The sequence below is a fragment of the Macaca mulatta genome, chromosome 16 (assembly GCF_049350105.2).
Source record: "Macaca mulatta isolate MMU2019108-1 chromosome 16, T2T-MMU8v2.0, whole genome shotgun sequence".
Taxonomy (NCBI): Eukaryota; Metazoa; Chordata; class Mammalia; order Primates; family Cercopithecidae; genus Macaca; species Macaca mulatta.
The window spans coordinates 54,876,034-54,899,755 of NC_133421.1; the positions used below are offsets into that span (position 1 = coordinate 54,876,034).

General features: G+C 35.5%; 1 protein-coding gene across 4 annotated transcripts in view; it reads right to left on the bottom strand.

Moving 5' to 3' along the window:
• Positions 1 to 23,722, bottom strand: part of STXBP4 (syntaxin binding protein 4) — a 200,911-nt gene that overhangs the window by 74,902 nt on the left and 102,287 nt on the right. For 2 of the 4 annotated variants that reach the window (XR_013406489.1, XM_001102767.5), the window contains 4 exons: positions 20,989 to 21,165; positions 14,345 to 14,461; positions 13,805 to 13,854; positions 11,051 to 11,184 (listed from right to left, as the gene is read on the bottom strand). Coding sequence is in view for 1 of the 4 variants with exons in the window: in XM_001102767.5 (XP_001102767.3) it covers positions 11,051 to 11,184; positions 13,805 to 13,854; positions 14,345 to 14,461; positions 20,989 to 21,165 (478 nt within the window). In the remaining 3 variants the exon portion in view is untranslated. Of the gene's footprint in view, positions 1 to 11,050; positions 11,185 to 13,804; positions 13,855 to 14,344; positions 14,462 to 18,182; positions 18,306 to 20,988; positions 21,166 to 23,722 lie in introns of those variants that run through there. The other 2 variants (XR_013406488.1, XR_013406490.1) reach the window with 2 other exon arrangements.

Sequence of the window (23,722 nt, forward strand, 5' to 3'; positions counted from 1 at the left end):
AAATCATTACCTTTTCTTAAGTGATATGTTTTTCTCTTTAACTCATTTTTTTCTGGAAATAAAATTGTACCAGGAAAAGAATTATTTCTCTTGTTGCTGGCAATATTTTGCCAACTTAAAGTTCAATCACCCAAGATTAAATTTGATATATTTTCTTAATGGAACCTTACAGCAGTGACCTACTTTCAGTTTGAAACAACACAGGAGAATATGTGAGTTAGCCATTTCCTTGAATGGCAAAGTGCCACAAATATTTGTTGTGGTTATTATCTGGCTTTGAATAATCAAGTCAGCAGACAACAGGTCTGTTTTACAAAAACAGGTAAAATTTATCTCAAATGACAGAATCACATAAGCTATTATCTAATGCTTGGAACATCATCCCAATTCTAGGACACAAAATAGCATAATTACTTTGTGTACAGGAAAATACCATAATGTCCATTCTAAATATTAATAGCATAGCTGACTTTCATTAAAGAAACAGAATTTTGGCTGGGCACAGTGGCTCAGGCCTATTATCCCAGCACTTTGGGAGGCCGAGGCGGGCAGATCACTTGTGGCCTGGAGTTCAAGACCAGCTTGGCCAACATGGCAAAACCCGTCTCTACTAAAAATACAAAACTTAGCTGGGCATGGTGGAACACACCTGTAATCCCAGCTACTCGGGAGGCTGAGGCTCCTGGTCCCTTGAACCCAGGAGGTAGAGGTTGCAGTGAGCCGAGATTGTGCCACTGCATTCCAGCCTGGGCGATAGAGTGAGAAATGAGGCAAAGAATGATGAATGTCTGAGGTCCAGAAGAAGTAGAATGAGAAGATGCCATATCAAGTCTGAGCTTTAGCTCGTAAAGAAGGGAAGAATTTAAAAGACAAATCCCATCCAAGGCCTTTAAAATGTTACAGTACTGCTTTTCCCTTTTTTCTCAGAAAACCTTTTCTGATCTGCTTACGTAACTTCTAATTAGCTTCAGATGTAACAAAAAAAGGCAGCTACTACTCACATTCTTCTTAAAAGTTAATATATTGCTGATTTCAGATAGAACACCTGAAGTGATGCAGGAGGCTCGCACAGACAAATATATGCAATCAGATGGTCACCGCTTGACAGTCTTATTTTCAATTGGTTGAGTAAAAATAACAAAGATATTGAACCAACCTGTAAAAGTTGAACATTCATTTCTTTTGTTGCCTAAAATAATATGCTAAAGATTTTTCAGAGTAATGAAACATACTAAATTACACTGTTGTTAATAAAATACAAAATCATGATCTTTCTTTACTGAGAGAAATTAGGACTTTTTTACTGTTAATAGAAATATTTTCAAAATGTTATGTATTTCATTTATTTATTTATTGTTATTATTTCAATAATTTTGGGGGAACAGGGTGTTTGGTTACATGGATAAGTTCTTTAGGTGTGATTTCTGAGGTTTTGGTGCAGCCATCACTCGAGCAGTGTACACTGCACCTAATGTGTAGTCTTTTATCTCTTAACCCCCTCCCATCCTTCCCACTAAGTCCCCAGAGTCCATTGTGTCATTCTTATGTCTTTGCGTCCTCATGTCTTAGCTCCCACTAATAAGTGAAAAGATAAGGATGTTTGGTTTTCCATTCCTGAGTGAGTTCCATTAGAATAATGGTAACATCCATATTTTTGATATTACAGGTTGAGTACCCCTCATCTGAAATGCTTGGACCAGAAGTATTTAGGATTTTGGAATATTTGCATATACATAATGAGGTATCTTAGGAATGGGACCCAACACTAAAACATAAAATTCATTTGTTTCATAAGCACCTTTTACACAGCTTTTATAGAATATTTGTAACAATTGTGTGCATGAACCAAATTTGTAAACATTGAACCATCAGAAAGCAAAGGTGTCACTATTCTGGTCAACCATGTGGACAATCTGTGGTTGTCTGGCATCACCATCATGCTTGCTCAGAAAAAAATATATCAAAGCTGAAGTGGGCTGGGAGGGTGTTTTGTTTCATTTTGTTAGTTTTTTTTCTCTTGGGGACGCTGAATAAACTGTGTTATGCTCCCGCGTTTTGACTACAACCCATCATATGAGGTCAGGTGTGAATTTTTCCACTTCTGGGGCCATATCTGCACTCAAAAGTTTTGGATTTTGGGGCATTTCAAATTTGGGATTTCAGATTTGGGATGTTCAATCCGTATAAGAAATGCAGTAATAAAAGTACATGTATATACTTATACACATCTTTTTTGCAAATAGTAACAGGTGGGAGGTGGGGTTATTGAGTGAGAACATATGACCATTAAAAACATTTTAACTTTCACAAAAACCTTCCAAATGGATATTTAAAAAGCTCTTGATATATACTGCAAAACTGATTCCCAAGGATGTCTCATGCCAATTTATATTCCCCACCTGTAGTGGATGGAATGTTTACTTTCAACTTTAATTAGTGGCAGGCCCAGATGGCTCCTAAACTGGAGGGATTTTTTTAAATGCCTAATATATAAGCAATTTAAGAAAACAAAGTATATTCTCTACAGAAGGATTCCTGCCCCTTGCTTCCTTTGCTTAGGCATCAGTTAGGGCCTCATGGGTGTAGAAACCTTAGCTCCAACTGCTGATCTCAATTCTGTGAAATCTCTGAAGCTTAAAATCCTACTTATCATGATAGTTTCATATTGTTTCTGACGCAAGGTGATATTCCTTTCTTGTTTTTTATCTAAACACACACACACACACACACACACACACACACACACAAAATTTAAAATGTCATTTCTATGTGTAAGAGCAGAATGGGAAGGTTTTAGCATGAGATCCCTCTTCTATCTTGATCCTGAAATCCATTGTGAATCTTGATGGCTATATTTCCTGGCTTTAATACTGTGGACTTTTTCATAATCATATATTAATATGTATATGTATGCATTTGTTTATAAGAGCTCGAATAGCTTGAATGAGATGTGTGTGTATATATACACATTATATATGTCATACATTTTTATTCATAAAAGCTTGAATTTAGAGAACTCTCTACGCAGAACTGGTTTTTGACCTTTTAAAGAATGTGTAGACCCTTTGATTGCCCTAAAATTTGACCAAATTGTTGTTGGAATTACCCTCTCAAACCTCTGGGTGAAATGTACCCTTGCATTGTGAGTTTAAGGATGACTCAGCAGTCTGAGTGGGGTGAAAAGTGACTTAGAACAAGAGGTGGCTGTGCAGAGCGATGTGGCTTTTGGTGCTGAAGCTGTCGTGACAGCTCCTCTTACACTTAAAGCTTCCTGTATGCCCCCGTGTCTGTCAGATCTAAAGTGTATCTCCGCTTTCTAAAGGATCAAGCCCCAGTTGGCCTTCTGCTTGACAAATAATCTGTGTGAACCTGAGGATTTCAACAAATGCCATTGACTCACTAAGATAAAAAAGAGTGAAAAGAGATCATCTGTCCCCTACCCCCAGCCTGTCTTTGACTTTATTCATTACTCCTTCAACTCAGAACATATTAAGAGTGTCCTCCTGCCAGGGTTCCTGCCAGCCAGTTATTCCCACAATCGTTACTGTTGTTTAGCAGTGGGAGTAACAGGTTGACCCTTCCTGCTTTCCTTCCATGTGGTCCTGCCTCTCCTATATTAAAAAGTTTTTAGGATTCACCTGTAACTGCTAGTGCTTTTGAAGATTTTTGCCCTATTTTGTATTCTAGTTATCATTTCCATGAGGCCTGAAGGAAGGTAGTTAGAGGCCTGTGATTATGCTGCCAATTTAACAAGAAGTCAATATATTCTCTTTTTATTAAAGACCTCATTTGGCTTATCTGGCCAGACTTTTTCTTATTATGTATTTTTAATGATAGAACTGCCTCTTTTGTTACATAACCATTTTGTCAATCTATATGTCAGTTAAACAGAAATTGCAGTTCTGAACATGTAGTTCAAAACTATTTTATTTCGAATAAAAACTACACAAAGGCATTATACTGATATAGAACACGTAAACATAAGGAGATCAATAGAAGCATCTCCAGGGATTCCAACACTAAATAAAAATGCCTATTCTGTTTTCAGACTGTTTCACTATAAATAATGATAGAACAGACAAAAGTTTCCTCACAGTTAGCAATAAACAACTAAAAGATAAGATGCTGATTAAGACATTTAGCCACAGTTTCCTGTGACAATTACATTCTAACTCAACATCAATAATAACATTAAATGATACATATTATGAAAAGCTCTCATCTACCATATTTTCAAATGTATCCAAGTTGAAAGAAGCTTTAGACAATAATAATTTAATACCTACCATAGGGAGAAAGTAAAATTAAATTAATTACTTTAAATAACAATAATGTGGCACCAGCAGTAGTCATGGCAGTGGCAGCAGCAGCAGCAACAACAATATCCATATAGGGAACATCTTACCCTACCAGAGGTTCTTTTGGGAATTTTATATGTACTATTTAATCTTTCAATCCTGCCACTTTGATATTATGAGATCCACTTTTTATATGCAAAAACAGACCTAGATGTTAAGTAATTTGGCTAGTGAAATTGGATGAACAATTGGGGTGCTCTGTGGAGCATGTCTAAGGAACATCAGAGATTCTGTGGAGCATTGTTTACATGTATTAAAACTGCTGCTTCCTTCCAGCCTGCCTCTATGATTTACACACTTCTCCACTGTTAGAGGTACTCTGGTGATGCTGGGATGACCATGTGTGCAATGATGTGAAAAGCATTCATGTTCCTTATACATGGGAGAGTCTTAGGTAGGGGTTTGTAAATACTCTGAAAATGGATGCAAAATGTGTGTAATCTCACATTTCTGGGAAGAGGGTTTTCATCAGATTCCAATGGAGTCCACAATCCAGGAAAGGTTTGGAATTGTCTTCTAGGCCTGGCGTGGTGGCTAACGCCTGTAATCCCAGCATTTTGGGAGGCCGAGGCAGATGGATCACTTGAGGTCAGGAGTTTGAGACCAGCCTGGCCAACATGGTGAAACCCTGTTTCTACTAAAAATACAAAAAATAGCCAGGCATGGTGGCAGGCACCTGTAATCCCAGTTACTCAGGAGGCTAAAGCAGGAGAATTGCTTGAACCCAGGAGGCGGAGTTTGCGGTGAGCCAGGATCACATCACTGCACTCCAGCCTGGGCAACAGAATTGTCTTCTAGATATTCCTTAGAGACTGGTTTTAAGCTGTAAGAGCCAAGAAACCTTACCCTTCAGCTTTCTGAGAAAATCCCATAGTATAACATCCTAGAGAACACTTATATTAAGAAGAAAGTAGAGGCAATTACCCAAGTAAAAATTTCAAATTGTAACTTGAAATAACCAGATAGTCAAGGCAAAGAAAGAAAACGAGGTGGGGGTTGTGGCTGAATTATCTACCTCATGGTAGTTTGTAATTTTCTGTTTTCCATGCAGAAAAAGCTGCTGCTTAAAGAGAAAGAAAATCAGTTGAATTTAATATGAATTATTAAACTTGAAAAGCTATGTCATATAAACCTATAAAAAGTACTGGCAAAATGTGCCAACATTAGCAATTATATTTCTAAATAAAAGGACAACATAGATTTGCTAGTTTTAAACATCAAAGCATAACCCTTGCAAGAGACAATACCTTTATAAGGAAAACTATAAAATACACATGGAAGAAACTGAAGAGGCTATAAACAAATGGAAGGATATCCCATGCTCACAGATCAGAATAATTATTAATAATACTGTTAAAACGACAATACTACCCAAAGCAATCTACACATTCAATGCAATCCCCATCAAAATACCAATGACATTCTTCATGGAAATAGAAAAAACTCTAAAATTTGGATGGAACCACAAGAGACCCTGAACAGCCAAAGCACTCCTGAGCAAAAAGAACAAAGCTGGAGACATCACACTACCAGACTTCAAAATATACTACAAAGCTACAGTAATCGAAACAGCATGGGACTGGCCTAAAAACAGACACACAGACCAATGAAACAGAATAGACAACCCAGAAATTAATCCACATATTTACAGCCAACTGATTTTTGATAAAGGTGCCAAAAGCACTGGGGAAAGGATAGTCTCTTCAATAAATGGTACTGGAAAAACTGGATATCCATATGCAGATGAATGACATCTCACCCTATACAAAAATCAACTCAAAATGAAGCAAAGACCTAAATGTAAGATCTGAAACTATGAAACTACTAAGAGAAAAAATACGGGAAACACTTCAAGACAATGGTCTGGGAAAAGATTTTATGAATGAGACCTCAAAAGCACAGGCAACAAAAGCAAAATAAACAAATGAGATTATATCAAACCAAAGACCTTCTGCACAGCAAAGGTAATAATCAAGAGTGAAAAGATAACCCATAGAATTGGAGACAATATTTGCAAACTACTCATCTGACAGGGAATTAATATCCAGAATACACAAGAAACTCAAACTACTATCAGAAAATCAACAGCAAAAAACCAATCAATCTGATTTAAAAAGTGAGCAAATGATCTGAATAGACATTTCCCAAAAGAAGACATATAAATGGCCAGCAAATAGACAAAAAATGCTCAACATCACTAATCAGCAGGGAAATGCAAATAAAATCCACAATGAGTTATCATTTCACCCTAGTTAAGATGACTATTATCGAAAACACACAAAGTAAATGCTGGAGAAGATGCACAGAAAAGGGAACCCTTGTACACCACTGGTGGGAATGTAAACTTGTACAGCCACTATGGAGAACTGTATAAAGGTTCCTCAAAAAACGAAAATAGAACTACAATATGAGTCAGCAATCCTACTACTGGGCATTTATTCAAAGAAAAGAAAGTCAGCATATCGAAGAGACATCCTGCCATGTATATTGCAGCACTATTCACAATAGCCAATATATGGAATCAATCTTAGTGTCCAACAACAGATGAATGGATAAGGAAAACACGGTGTGTGTGTGTGTGTGTGTGTGTGTGTGTGTCCCCGCATATGAATAAAAAAGTTGATCTCATAGAAGTGAAAAGTAAAACAGAGGGTACTAGAGACTGGAAGGACGGGGAGAACAGGGGATAGGGAGAGATTTGTTAAAGGATAAAAAATTACAGCTAGATAGAATGAATAAGTTCTAGTGCTCTATACTAGTGCAGGATGAGTATAGTTATCAATCATGTACTACATAGTTTGAAATAGCTAGAAGGAGGATATTTAATGTTCCCAACCCAAGGAAATGCTCAATGTTTGAGATGATAGATATGCTAGTTACTCTTATCGGACTATTATATATTATGTGTATCAAAATATCACTACGTACCCCATGCATACATACAATTATTACTTGTCAATTGAAAATAAAATTAAAATAAAATTTTAAAAACCTGATTGCATAATTAATTTATAACCAGCATGCAAATTACTGACTATCATTGGGGGAAAAAAGTGCAGATGAAATTTTTAAATTTTCTTCGAAATAAGTTCTGCTGAATTTCAAATATTTTCTTTGGATAATCATTTTTGACAGATATTCAAGTTAATGTTAGCAAGGTAATGAAAATTAATGATGTTAATGTCCACTGGGCTATGTCTATGCAGGTGTTTCCCTACACTGTTGCCACCCCAACATAAAAATGTCTGATATATAAAATTCTGAACTTACACATAACACATTAGGAGTGATTATTTTCATTCCTCCTAAAACCCACAGAATTTCTTCACATAATTAGCCCTTATGAGTTTTTGACATATAATTTGATTTTTACAAACGTATTAGGTAATACAAATTTTTAAGTATATACTTATTGTGAAAATTGAGTAGACACTATGAGAGGCATAGTTTCCAATCCTCCATATCACAGTTGTGAAATCAGAACTTATCCCAGAGGTCTTTGAATGTTACCCCATACCAAGCCAAGCCATCTAATACCCAGAACTGTACTGAAAACATCATTTTCATAGTTAATTAACATGGACGTTTACATCTTTCTTTCTCTGTCTCTCATTCTCTTTTCATCTATTTCCCAGCATGGGGAAGATTAAAAGTGGCAAACTAGAGGGATGGTGGAATGTTAGAAGCAAGCAGAAAGACAACTAGCAGGTAAGGTGACATTAGGAAAGAGACAGAAAAACAACCAAAATCTAACACACTAATCTACTAATATGCCATATATTAATGGGTACTTGTAATAATGTTTACTGAGCCATCCCAACTAAATTAACTTGCATTTGACATATACAAACGTATCACATTTTATTCTTTAAAGATGGCCACAATAATAACTTCTGACTATATGCTCTTCTATAAAGAGATCTTGTCACTTTCCCATACATGGGTGGAGTCTAAGTCCCATCACCTCAAATTTGCATTGATGAACAGAATATGGTGAAAGTGAGGCTGTGTGACTTCTGAGGCTGGGTCATAAAAATTGATACAGCTTTTGTCTCGCTCACTGAAATACCTATGCTAGAGCCTTGAGCCACCACACAAGAAGTTTAACTACCTTGAGGTCACCATGCTAGGGAGGCCAAATATAGGTAGGTGTTCCAGTTGATAGCCAAAGATGAGCTCCCATCTTAGATGTCCAGCCCAGTAGAGTCATCAGATGATTGCAACCCCAACAGACATTTGACTGCAACCACGGGAGAGTGCTCTAACATGAGCTGCCTAGCTGAGTGCAGTTAGTTAACCAACAGGACCATGAGAGACAATACTAAATTGCTGGTTTAAGCCATTAACTTTTGGGTTGATTTGTTCTGCAGCAATGGTAAATGGAACAGCTTATTTTTTAAAAAGTGCTATGTCTATAGTTCAACCACAATTCAAAACTTACTCCCGAGTATGTTTTTTGTGCTAGGAATGTGATAGGTAGGTGCTTCAAATAAATTATATTATTTAATAATCAAACAACTTTTTTTTGAGTAATATCTTCATTTAGTGAAAAAGGAAACGTAAAATACTTTTAAAAGCTCTTTTCTGGCCAGGTGCGGTGGCTCATGGCTGTAATTCCAACACTTTGGGAGGCCGAGGCGGGTGGATTGCTTGAGTCCAGGAGTTCAAGACCAGGCCTGGGCAACATGGAGAGACCCTGTCTCTACTAAAAATAAAAAAATAGCCAGGCATGGTGGTGTGCACCTGTGGTCTCAGCTACCTGAGAGGCTGAGACACCTGAACCTGGGGGTGGGAGTGATGGGGGATGGGGGAGGAGGAGGTCGCAGTGAGCCGAGATTGAGCCACTGCACTCCAGCCTGGGTAGTAGAGCGAGACCGTGACGGTCTCGAAAAAAAAAAACGCTTTATTGCATGCAACTACTTCCTGTGTTATGAATGCAATGTGTTATTGATTCTTTAAGGATAATAACTCCATTTTATTTCAAGAATATAATATAGCTATCTTCAGAATATTAGAATATTACATTATGTTTATTTAATTAAAGACTTTTTCTCTCTCTCTTCACAATCTTCCTGTTATGTAGTTCTTCTCACCCTTGGACCACTATTAGGTGATTGTTGGTTGTTGGTTCATATTTTAAACAAGGATCAACAATAGAGGTTCCCACTAAGAATGGTATTACACCTAGGGGGCATTTTTGGAAATTTGTGAGGCATTATCTATTGTCACAGGGTTTGGGGATATTTTTGGCATTTAGTGAAAGGGTACTAGGAATGCTGAACATCCTATCATTATAGGATGCACCCAACAGTCCTGTGCAACAAAGAATTGTTCTGTGTCCTGTATAATGTTTAAATGCCCTACTAGAGATTTATGGTGGTAAAACATCTGTTTTTAATTATTCAAATCTGGAACAAAATTCCATTTTTAGATAAACCCCAAATATTTTTGCATAGTTTTAATATACATTACATTTCCTAGGCTTGTACCTAGTATATAAATTGATGGAAGATTTTACTTTCTTCTCTTCAGAACTTTACCATTGGTCACCATTTTGGACAATCATTTGAACATTACTGATGACAATCTGCTCATGCTATTTAAAATGACAATACAGTGTTTCTGTATCAGTCTACATTCATGGTTGCCACATTTATGGTGATTCTCTGTTTAGGTGCAGGCATCTGATGACTACATTATATATCCTAGTATAGTTGTACTAAAGCATTTACATATTGAAATATATATCATTTTATTATAAATCACCTCCCTCTTATTTCTCCTCTATAGTACATTAGCATGCCATTGATTTTTATAAATTATAGGTATAGTTAGGTAAATTATAATTTTCATTGCAGGAAAATAAAGGGTATGTAAGAAATAGTTAGAAAAAGGGAGTTGAAATTCATAAAGAGGCAAAAGTGTCTGGAGAGACACAAAGACACAGATAAAGAGGAAAATGTCCAATCATTTATGTTTTCCCCAAGGATCTCTCTGTCTGTTGGGATGATGGAAGTTACTTAGAGCATTGCCTTACTTCTCTTTCTAGCCCAATGCTGACTCTAGAGGTATCTAGTGACAGGTCATGTAGCTCCTTTAGAGAGGTATTCTCCTGGCCCTAGCATAGGAGGATATGCCTGAGCCAGCAGCTCTGAAGACTAGGGAACTGGTTCAGCTATTCCAAGACAGTTAATTAACTACCTTGCTGACTGCCCCAGAGTCTGTTTCCAGTATTCACAGTCTGTGATCCTGGGGTTTTTTCCACGGTTCTGCTTAACTCATTGAGCAGTTTTGTCTGTTATATTTGAGTTTTGGGGTCTTTTGCTCAGCTGGACTGTATGTTTAATCTTACTCTATCTGTGGTATATTATTATTTAACAACAAGTTCCTCAATGCTGATTCCACTCCTCCAGTTTCCAGTGCTGCTGCCGATTGATTTTTACATTTATTCTTCCATTTCAAAGAAACTTTGGGTGGAAGTAGATGTAAATGCATGTCTTAATTAGAGCTCCATTCTGAGTCTTTACATAAAGGAAATATTCTCCTCCTATGATCTTGGTAGATCAAGATTTTTATTGATTAGGTATCAATTTTGCTGTAGGCAAGCCACTATAATGCAATCCAACTGTCTGACTTCAGTTTTTTTGTTAAATAAATTATTTTTTAAAAGTGAAAAAATGCAGACAACTTACAATCCATATCAAGTAAGGCACGAACAGATTTAACAAGTTCCTTAGACTCAAGCGCCAGCGTTGCTGGGATGTTACGTCCATTCCTTCCCAGCGGTGTGAGGGAAGTCTGAGAAGCTAACACAGCTCTTCTTTCACTATAAAGGCAGTAAAATAAAGTTGAACTCACTACACAATAAATAACATCTATCTTTACTAAATCTGAAGTTGTATTAGTTATAGATTTGTACAAAAATATTTCTATTTCTGAGGAAATTATTTCACATAACTAAAATTGAAGTAATTCACATAAAACAATATTTCTGTCTTCAATTATTTACTACATAATAAGTAGAAATATTTTAAAATTAGGTTGACTTCATGTATGAGAAAGAAGTAATAGAAGGATGACCTGTCTCCTAAATCATTTGTTGGGCTGATTTTGTGAGTGCTTCTGTTTTGCTAATATGATATAATTTTATTTAGTTCCATATAAATTCAAAATAAACACATAAACATGACTTTATTAAAATACATTTATTATTACTTCTAGTAATATTAAATATAAATTCAATATATGTATTTGCTCCTGAAATTCTCTCTTAAACTATTCCATTTTTTGCCTCGAATCAAAAACAGCCTAGAGCATTTATATCACTTCTAAGAAATGCAAATGTCACCTAAAATGAATGCATTCTGATCTAATTAAAAATCAAATGTTTTCCTCAAAAAAACCACTAAAACTTACTTGAAAAAAAACAATTTTAAACTGATGACAAAATTGTCATTATTTATAGTCCATCTTCCTAAGCATAATGATATTAATTCACAAAGTGAAACAAAAGCATCAATTCTCAAATTCAAATACATAGCCTTTATTCTGTGTTGAATGACCAAGGCCAATATCCATGTAGAAGATATGCTATATTGAAATGACTGTACCAGATTTTACTAGTGTTTAATTTACTAAGACATCATGAAATGTTGCTTGATGTAGCTATTTAAAGTCGTCTTTTTTTCCATGAAGCAGTTTAAGGCAAGGGCAGGCTCTGGCTTTCACATAGCCATTTTAACCTTAATTTTTAAAACAAAACTTTTGAATTATTAGTCAAGGTAAAACTAAGACCTTGGAAAGCTGAGGGTGGGTGACACACTTAACCCATATAAGAAATAAATATGATTACTGATTATTTTAAGATCCTTACTGAGAGTAAAAATCATGAAATTCACAGAGTTTTCTTGTATCATAAGCAGCATGGAGAGTAAGAAGACATGTCAGATCCCTTCATCATAAGAAGCAAAACATTACACTAAAATGAGTTTAGAAGTGAATTATAAATATTCTTCTAAATTAAAAAATGCTATGCGGACCAAAATATCTTCATTTATTAAGCTGCTGTTATCACAGTAAAGGGTAGAGTATTTATTTATTTTCTGAGGCAGGGTGTCACTATGTTATCCCGGCTGGAGTGCAGTGGTATGATCACAGCTCATTGCAGCCTCAATCTCCTGGAGCTCCTGGGCTCCAACAATCCTCCTATCTCAGCCTCCCAAGTAGCCAGGAATATAGGAATGTGCCATCACATCTGGCTATTTTTTTTTTGTAGAGATGGGGCCCCACTATGTACCACTATGTTGCTTGTCTCAAACTCCTGGGCTCAAGTGATCCTCCTGCCTCAGCCTCCCAAAATACTCGCATTACAGGCATGCGCCACCACACCTGACCTCATTGAGTCTACCTGTTTCTGCAAGCGTATGTTGCTAGAAGTAGAAGATGTATCTAGGACTAGTGGCAGCTATTATGAGATCAGAAAAAAATTACTTTGGAAATGCATAAACAAGAATCTTTCTTTTATAAATGTCTTTCATCATGTATCAAAATGACCATAAACTTGTGGTTTGAAATAAATAAATTTGATTGGTATGTTTGCAGCTTCTAGTAAGAAACTTTAAATCCAAAACGTATTATGAATAATGACACAATACAGGTATACTCTCCAAATATATTTCTTTTGTTTATATCTACTGAGAGATGAAAATGAAAGAAAATGATTGCATGAATATGTTTTCCAAAATTCTGTTTGCCAGAACAACTAGTCTGCTGTGTTGAGTCTAACCTTTAGTAGTGAACCTGTGACCAGTAACTTTTATTCATATGCAGGACAATTAAAGAATTTCGGCCGGGCGCGGTGGCTCAAGCCTGTAATCCCAGCACTTTGGGAGGCCGAGACGGGTGGATCACGAGGTCAGGAGATCGAGACCATCCTGGCTAACACGGTGAAACCCCATCTCTACTAAAAAATACAAAAAACTAGCCGGGCGAGGTGGCGGGCGCCTGTAGTCCCAGCTACTCAGGAGGCTGAGGCAGGAGAATGGCGTAAACCCGGGAGGTGGAGCTTGCAGTGAGCTGAGATCCGGCCACTGCACCCCAGCCTGGGCGACAGAGCAAGACTCCGTCTCAAAAAAAAAAAAAAAAAAAAAGAATTTCAAGTTAATCTCATCTTTATAGAATTTTTGACAAAGACAGGATAGGTGGTTCCTACCACAATTTTAGATTACAAGGTTACAATGATTGACTAAATACCTCCAGGAATTTCTTTAATAGAGATGGGACCCAAAACAACATGTTCTTGCACCTATTTCCATATGATGGCATCCAATGGGAGTTATGCAGCATCTTAGGACTATTGAAGAGATTTTTACTATTTGAGTCACAATGACCAGATGAAGAATTTAATCACTATCCATATTCTGTAAAAAGCACTTAAATTTTCTTACCTTAAATTTGATAAAGGAGTAGAATTATCAGAAAATACTTCTTGAATTGCCTAGCAACAAACAAGATGGTGAAGGAGATATATAAGTTTGAAAGTTTTTAAAAAAGATCTTTTCTTGATTAATATTTACAACCTCCTCTGTCCACGGATTAAACTGATGTTTCTATTACATGGGGGTGGGGGAAACAATTGAACTAACATGCAATTTTACTCAGAAATATAACAGCTATAAAACATTTCTTTATAAGGTAAATAGCTATCAAATAATGTTTATACATTATCAGGATTTTTATTAAACTATTCATTAATATAGTATATATTTGGAATCACATTACCTTGTGTCAACTATTTCTCTAAACAATCTATAAAATGTGAGCCAATCTTTTCAACATCTATGCAGTTCTAAATCTGATCACAAGTCAGCATTGCTGCTCTGAGACTAGAGAATGTTTCACTAGGTACCAAATACAGTAACATTTATCTATATGCCAGTTGCCTATATATTTTTTAAAGATGAACGTAATAGAACAGAAAAACTTGCCTCTATAAAATGAAGAAGCTTTTCAGTAGATGCCTCAAAAGTTTTTCGAGCCATTTCTGATTTTCGTAATTGGCAGTCAAGTACCATGATTCTCTTTTTTAAATCCTGAACACTTTCCTGCAGAGATATCAAAAGGAACATTTACACATTTCTTCATTTTTATATTACTGATCCCTATTATTCAATATTACAAAATTATTTTTTTCTCTTACTGTACATATATTTTGATTTGGGGAACATGAAATTAACTGCATATTTAAAAGTTAATTTGCATGGAGATGCTGCAAGTTTTATGAGATAAGCTGTATATGAGTTCATTGATTCTTATAGTAAAATACATTTAAATTAGTTTATGGGTTTTTCTTTTTTTTTGCAATGTGTCTTACCAGATGCTGACAGAAACCTCTACCAATTTAACACAACTAAAAATGCTGGATACACACACACACACACACACACACACACACACACACACACACACACACACGAAGTAAGACAAAGCTAGCAAGGACGTAAAGGAATTCCATGGAGACATGCAACAGCAATGCCAAGTGAACCCACTGGGGTAAGACAGCACTGAAGCATAATTTGCTTAGAGGGTATATGCTGATCCCTGGTGGCCTACAGTTTGGGGTCTCAACAGTCACAAATGGAAAACAGAAGAACCTTAATGGGAACGAGGAAGTAGTAAACTTCACAGAGGTAAACAGTGTTTTGATGATGGCTCAGGTGACTTGAGTAAAAAAGTTTCTCCAGAATAATTCCTAACCAAAAGTCCCCACTCACGCAGGTTTGGGGCCAGAACTTACATTATCTGTGTGGCCTAAAAAGCCATATGCCGAAATTTTGGTTTAAATTGGTCCTAGGCTAGCAGAAGCAAACACAAAACTCTGGAGAGAGATTTCTAAAACTTGGAGCTCAAAGAATTCCCATTTATAATGCATTGATAGAACATGACCTCACAGACACAAGCAAAAATCACTAAACATATGAGAAAATAAGCTCTATGAATGAAAACTAACTGAAGGAAATAAAGTACAGTATCAGATCTATAAAGACAGCAGATATTTAAGTGAGCAGATACAGAATATAAAGCAATTATGTTTAATATGTTTTTAAAGATAAGAGGGAATTGAAAGTATAATACACAAGAAACTACTGAAATAGATCCAGATAACATAAAAAATAAATCTCAAAAATAAAAATGTAACATAACTACATTAGAAACTTTATTTATAGATTTGACATCCAATTAGATACAACTGTAAAGAGAATGGGTGAACTTGACCACAGAGGTAAAGAAACTTCTCATAATGGAACAGAAAGACAAAAATTGAAATATAAATGGGGAGAAAAGGTAAAGAGAAAACAGCCAGTAGAAGCTATAGCACACATCCAATCTGAATTACATAAGAACAAATACAAAGAATGAAAGAGAAATCACTCAGGATAATAGCTTAGTGATTTCCAGAAATGGCAGAAGACATTGCTCTTCGAATTGGGAAGCTCAATGAATCCCAAACAGTACACATTAAAGAAGTCAACACATGATTCATCATAGTCAAACTGCTGAACACTGAAGCCAAAGAGATCTTAAAATCATATAGAAGGAAACAGATTGCAAACAAATGACAGATTGACAGCTGACATCACAGACATGAAATAAAAACAGTGAAAGATATTAAATGCCAACTTAACATTCTAAATGTAGCAAAAATATATTTCAAGAACAAGAGTTGAATAAAGATATTCTTCAGACAAATAAAATGTGGAGAGCTTTTATCATCAGATCCTTACTACATGAATTTCTAAAATACATACTCATGAAGAAAGCAACAAAGTGAGAAGGTCTGAGATGTAAGAACGTTTAACAGAAAATGTTAAACATGGAGTCTATTAAGCAAATGCTGACCACACAAAACAAATAATGTCTAATCTGTGGTCTTAAAAGAAAGAACTAAAATACTGCTAAAAATGGAAATTAAGTCAGGAGGGATGATTGGATTTGTGTTCTAAAGTGCTTGTAATATTTAGAAGAAGAGAAAAAAGGTACTGATTAATTTTATAATTGAAGTTAAATTAGAATGTTAAAATTTCTAGGATAATCATTAAAAATTAGAAACAGAATGTGTAACTTCGAAAACAACAGAGAGGAATGATTGTAATGGGGCAAGGTGACATAGGAGAAATCTGAACCAATAAAAAAAATTAGAAAAGGCAGGAAATTACAAACTAGAGCACATGGGGAAAATAAAATGTACAAAATAAGAGGGCAGAAATCAGGCCAAGTGCATGAGCAAATAAAAAAGTGTAGATAGGAAGGTCTTTCCAATTAAAGGTCAAAAATTAGTAAGATGGGAAAAAAATCCAGCTACATGTTATTTACTATAGATACAATTAAAATGTATTGAAAAGTTGAAAGTAAATGTATGGTATTTAGACAAATACCAACTAAAAGAAAGCTGGTGTTACTATTTATTATCAATCAAAAATAAGCATTAAGGGGTAGAGAGGATTACTAGATTGAAGAGTCATGACATTTTCATAAAAGAATTATAACACAATTCCAAGCTTGTATGCACCTAAAAACATTACTTCAAAGTATATACAAAACAATTTTAAAAAGAGAAGCCAAAAGGGAGATTTTGCCACACTTTTATGAGTAAATGATGGCTGTAGCAGACAAATTAATATGAACAGAGAAGAACTGAACCCCACAATTAATGACCCTGATTTAGTGGATTATATAGAACAACAGCATCCAACAAGTTCAGAATTATTTTCAAGCTTACTTTGAACATTTGTAAACAGACTTTTCAAGCTTTCTTTGAACATTTGTAAACAGACTCCAAGGTAAGCCATGAGGCAAATGTCAACAAATTTCGAACAGTTATTATTCTATAAACTAGATTATCTGGTCACAATGAAAGTAACCTTTCTGTGCCTCAGTGGTGTTCATAAATAAAGAAAATCATAAATATGTAAATTCTTCCCAATTTAATCTACATATTTAATACATTGTCAGTGAAAATTCCGATACGTTTTTTTCTTTTGATGGAATTGATAAGCTGAATCTAAAATAGATAATAAAAAATCAAAGGGTCATGTAACCAACACATTTCTGAAGAAAAAGAATTAGGCAGGATGATCAGAGATCAAGACTTACTGTAAAAGATACAGTAAGCAACACCATGTGTTATTCACAGAGGAATATACATTGACCAACAAAAGAGAATAGAGAACCTCAGATTCATACACATATGAAATCTTGATATATGACTGAGATTATTTTGTAGATCACCTAGGAAAGAAGGGGCTTTTTAAACATGGTGATGACATAGTTATTCATTTTGAATAAACAAAGAATGAAATGGATCCTCACCTCATACACTGCCACAAAACCAATTACAGAAGGATCAAAATTTAAAACTTTTAGAGGCACATATAAAAGAATATCTTTATATCCTTGAAAATGGAAGGACTTCTAAAAAGACACATGAGGGTAAAGATTTTAAGTTAGTCTACACGAAAATTAAAAACTCCTGTCCATTTTACCATACAGTGAAAAGGCAAGCTAGAAATTTGGAAGAATATTTTCATAACATATAATTTAACAAAGGATTAGTAACCAGAAGAATCACTACACATCTATATGAAAAAGATAACTAATCCACGGGAAAAAGGGTCAAAAGATATGAAGAAGCATTTCACGAAGAAACACAAATGCCTAATAAAGAGATAAATATATGCTCAACTGGCTACCAGGGAGGAGGAAACCTTGGTTTATAACATTTATGGGTAGAAATAACCCCATTATGGCTGATTTCAAGCTACCAACCTGATATCACTGTACATGGAGTTGAGAAGAGATGCATGCAATCAGCTCTCATGAGCTAGTGTCAGTTGGTCCCAGCATATCACTGTCTCAAAGCCATTAGTAACCAGGGAGATTCAAATTAAACTATAATGACAACACGTATTATAACTACCAGATTGATAAAAGTAAAATAAAACAAAGCATCAGCAAGCATGTGGGGTAAACAATAATTCTTATTCATTACTGGTGGGAGTACAAATTAGTTCAAATACTTTGAAGCATAAGTAGGCATTACCTAGTAAAGCCAAACTTACAATTATTCAACTTAGCAATTCTATTCCTAGCAGGTAACTATTACACATGTGGAGCAGGATACACGTACTAAAATGTTCTTAGCACCATTTATAACAGAAGAGAACAGAAACAATTGCACTGTCCATCAAATACAGAATGGATAATTACACTGTAGTATATCCACACAATAGAGTACAAAGAAACAATGAGAAGACATGAACTAGCTAAAAACTTCAAAGAGATGAAATGCAAAAACAAAATGTTGAGTGAAGAAAAGCAGGTCAGAATCATACATAGAGTATATTTCTACTTATATAAAGTTGATAAACAGGTAAAACTAAACAACATATTGTTAAGGAATATATACACAAGTACTAAAATTTTCAAGAAAATGGTTAACAATAAATCCAAGAAAGTGGTTCTCTCTGAGGGAAAGGGTGGGAGATGCAACTGGAAAGAAACACTGTGGGTCTTCAAAGGTACTAGTAATGTTTTATTTCTTACGTTGAAGGTGAATAAAAACTCCAAAAGGTAAATAAATAAATAAATAACATAAAGAAAAAGTTATAATGAAAAATAAAAGTATTGTTACAAAAAGAATCTGTTATCCTACAAATAGACACTTGAATCTTAATTCTGTAATATCTTGGTCAATGTCTCTTTAAGCAATCTCACGATTCAAAAAAAAAAAAAAAAAAAAAAGGTTTCCTTCTTTTTTTCCACTGATACTGGGTTTAGAAAATGTTGAATGTTGAGATGCTCATATTAATAGCTCTTTAAAGAGACTTTTTAAAGACTGTTTTCAGAGACAGGTTACTGGCTTAGAGTCTTGTTAAGAGAAATGGCATGAGAACCCGATTATGATAAAAGAGAGAAAAACTGAATTAATTATATTACCAGGCAACTTAGGACAAAAATGTTTCTCAGTTAAGAGCTGGAAGAGATTACAAATAACCCAAGCTTAAAAAAAAAAACAAAAAACAATGAATAATTTCATGTGAACTTTCTTGAAAGTTATATTATTTAAAATTAAAATATTAAACACTCTTGATTTTTCACTTCAAGAGTAACCGTAATAAATAATACTTTTGATATTGTGATAAATCTCAAAGTATTTTTATACTCAGGCTAAAGCTACATAACATAATCACATATCTATTTTCAGAATGTAAATACTAGGTCACAAATAACAAATATGTAATATTCCTAAATATTGCTGCTTTGTCAACTAAATGTTTTCCTCTTGGCCTTGTGGTATTATCAAAGGGTGATGGGAACTTCAGCCTTCTTGTGGAATTGGTTTAAGTGAACAGATGTGAGAAATAGTCTACTGACTTTTAACAGATTTCAAATTTTCTTTGGTAGTTTGCATTTCTAACACCAGTTTCATTTTCATGTGGTATATTTAAAGTATTTAACCTTTTAATGTTTAAATAAATAGTCATAAATTATTCAGATTTGCTTTATGTTCTCTTAGAAACTGATTGGATTTGAGATATAAATAACCAGTTATGTTTATAAGTGAACAAATGTATGAATATTTATTTCAATTTATTCGATTTTCTACCTTAATTCAGTAAAGTAAAAATATATATGACTATTATAGTTTTTTGAAGCCTCTTCACTGAATATAGTATGTATTACGTAAAAAAATTTGCATAAAAAACTTTGCACTGTCCAGGCGCGGTGGCTCATGCCTGTAATCCCAGCACTTTGGAAGGCCGAGGTGGGTGGATCACCTGAGGTCAGGAGGGCAGACCAGCCTGGCCAAGATGATGAATCCCTGTCTCCACAAAAACACAAAAAAAATAGCTGGGTGTGGTGGTGGGTGTCTGTAACCCCAGTTACTTGGGAGGTTGAGGCAGCAGAATCACTTGAACCTGGGAGGCGGAGGTTGCAGTGAGCCGAGACCACGCCATTGCACTCCAGCCTGGGTGACAAGAGCAAAACTCTGTGTCAACAACAACAACAACAAAAAGTTCACACTGGCTTCTGAAAAAAATTCAGTATTTTGCTATTGAAACTGGAAAATCATCTATTGGAAACTATTTTAGTACACCGTACATTAAAAAAAATTCAAACTCAGTTTCTTCCCATTAATTATCTAGGCATTAGGCAAACATTCTTTCACTTTTATGCTTCCTTGAATGCTCTAATCAAAGAGCATACCCATTCCTAGACTCCCCTCCTCCCATTCCCATAAAATAAATTAGCAAGTTTAGAAACAAAAGAAAAAAACCAGTGTAATCAACTAAATGTTAAAGAGTTCCAGGACTTAATACCTGAATTGAACAATGTTGACCGATGACCTAAATAAATTTGGGGCACATGCTTTTCCATCCCAAAGCCATCTGGATAAAGGAAGGCTCAAGACCTTTACATTACCCCCATCAGGACACAGCATCCTATCATTGAATAATAGAAGACAAACATTGACCTAGTTTAGAAGAGCAGATGAAAAGAAAATGAAAACAGGATACATGACAACGGCAAGGAAACCATGGTAACTGGAAGAGATGACTGCTTTGCTTACTTTATTTTGGTCAGAATAATCAGCAAGCTGAGCCTTTAACTCTGTAATCTTGGCCTCTAACAGACGGATCACTTCTTCATAGTCCATTTCCATTCCATGTGCCTGTCTCTGCGCAGCTTCAGCAAGATGAATCCGACTACGCAGGGCTCTTGTTTCTTCAACTACAGCTTTTGCTTCCTAAAGATTTCAAAATTAATGTCATTTAAAAAATATGTAAGAAATACTTCCGAGGTTTACACAAAATATTTTCCCTGCTCTGGAAGTTACAATTCCAAAAAGTCAATATACATATTTTTTTTATTTTTTAATTTGAAAATTAATAGTTATGTTATTTTATTATATGAGGTAGTTGCCTGATCTTACTTTTTCCTTTGTTGATTTCAGTATGGAAACTCTTGACTTCATATACCTAGCATAACATTTTGAAAATAAAGGATGTAGAAGAGTTGAAAATGGAAAACAGAAGAATAAGAATGGGCTCAAAAGATAAAAAGAGTAGGCTACAACAAAACTCAAGTAGGTGGTAGGACTCATGTTCTAAAAAGGCTCTTGTAGTGTCATCAGATGCTGCGGAGAGATTTGTAGTAGTGTTATGGGGCTTCTCCATGGACCAAGTTCCGGAGGCCAAAGTTATCTCAGGGACATCAATCTATCTACTACTTCTCACTTTCGGTTTAAGTCAAAAGGTAGCATTTAGTAGCAAAGTACATAATTGTGTTGTTGAATGCAATGCTCACAAGACATTTATTAAACACATGTTATGTCCCAGGTGCTTCACATGTCTTTTCTTACTTAATCTTTAAAACAATATTGAGAGAAAGACATTACCAAAAAACATTTCATACACAAGCAAACAGACTCAGAGAAGTTATATGACCTGTTCAAGCACACACAGCCAGAATCTGAAACTAGGTCTGCCTGACTGCATCATTAATGCTGTCTTTCTACTGTTTTACTCTGCTTCTAAATGAAAAAACAAAAACTCCTCATACAGCTATACCCTCCACCTTAGGAAGAGGATAGGGTAGCCAAAACCACTTGCTCTCTCAAAATGTAGTTGGAGGGAAAAAAATGTACTTCGGGACTGGGTCAAAGAAAGTCCCCCAGGATACCAATATAATTTAATATGGCACTTCTTATACTGTAAGCCATTTCTTTTTATTTACTTGATGCAGAAATCTCTTTTCTCTGTGATAGAACTTTCTGCTCCAATTGCCATGGCTAATATTAAACTATGGCTATTTTAATTTTTTCAGAGCTGTTAAGGGACATTTGCTTTTGTTTGAGCCTAAATACATTTGAAGTGCTGGGAGGGTTAGGAACGCTGGCATATTCTTAAGGGTCAGTTTTTCATTCATACATTCAATACTGATTTATTAAGTATTTACTATGTGTCAGGTTCTGTTTCAGGTACTGGGGGTAGACACTAAACAATATAGACAAAAAGCCTTCCCTCTTGCTCTTTGGAATTTACACTCTAAGTTTGGGGAGACAGGCAGTAAATCAGGGATGAGACGTAAATGTCTCATTGAGAAGATAACTGACCAGAGACCTGCAGGAGGAATGGAGTCAGGATTTCCCAAGGAGAAGCTTTCTAGGAAGAGGGAACAGTTTTCATGAAGGCCCTGAGATGGAGTTGTGCTTTACATCTTCCAGAGAACAGCAAGGAAGCCAGTGTAGCAGAGGTAGGAGTGGTAGGGTCCAGGAAGAGGGGAGTAGTAAGACATGAGGGCAGAGTGGTAACAAGAGTGAATATAGGGATGGAGGTAGAGTGAAGTGGCAGAGGCTAAGAGAATTTGTAGGCCGTTGCAAGGACTTTCGTTTTACTCAGGGTGAGACAGGAAATGATTGGAGGGTTTTGAGCAGAGAATCAATGTGATCTGACTTAAATTTTAAAAATGTTACTTTTGCTGCTGTGTTGAGAATAGACTGTAGATGGTGGGCAAGGCTGGAAGCAGGGAGAAGAAAAAGGAGACAGGCAAAAAATTAACTGTAGCTTCTATAAGGGTGATAGTGGTGGAGTTGGTGTGAAGCAGTTAGATTCTAAATATAGTTTGAAGGTAAAGCCAATAGGATAGTTCATCAATAGCATTTATTTAGCAGCCACTGCATGCAGCAAATATGTTTATGACAAAAATACAAAAGGGTAAAAGATAACCTCTCCTTTTCTGTCTCAACTTAGAATATCAGGTATGACTTAGATAAATGGATGAATAAAAGAGGATGTTACAAAAGAGAACCATGTGAACAAAGGAAGAGAGACAAGCAGAAATGTGTCACACTGGGAAACAATACTAGATCAATTATGATTGGAGTAGAGACTTGCTATAGGGGAGTAATGGACAAAAAAAGGTCGTGCCAAGGGAGGGAGTCAGGCTCTGATAGAAATGGCAGGCATGACGGGAAAGGAGCTTGAGTCTGAAGAAGACTTGAAGGTTTCTGAGCAGAAAATGATATGAGAAAACAGTGCTTTAGAAAGCTAAATTTGGCAGCAGGGTGCCAGATGGAGAGATGTGGTCAACCGATTGCCTTCTATGCCCTTGACTCAAAGAACTTTATTTCCTTGTATCTGAAAGTAATTGTTTTATAATAAAAGAATACTTTTGGAAAGAAATATCTGGAAAAGATAGGTACATTAACCTAGTCTACCACATCAGTCAATTTCATTCAGATGATCAAGAGAGTCTCTAGTGACACAGCTGGATCAACTTCACACCAGACTGCTGCCGTGCAT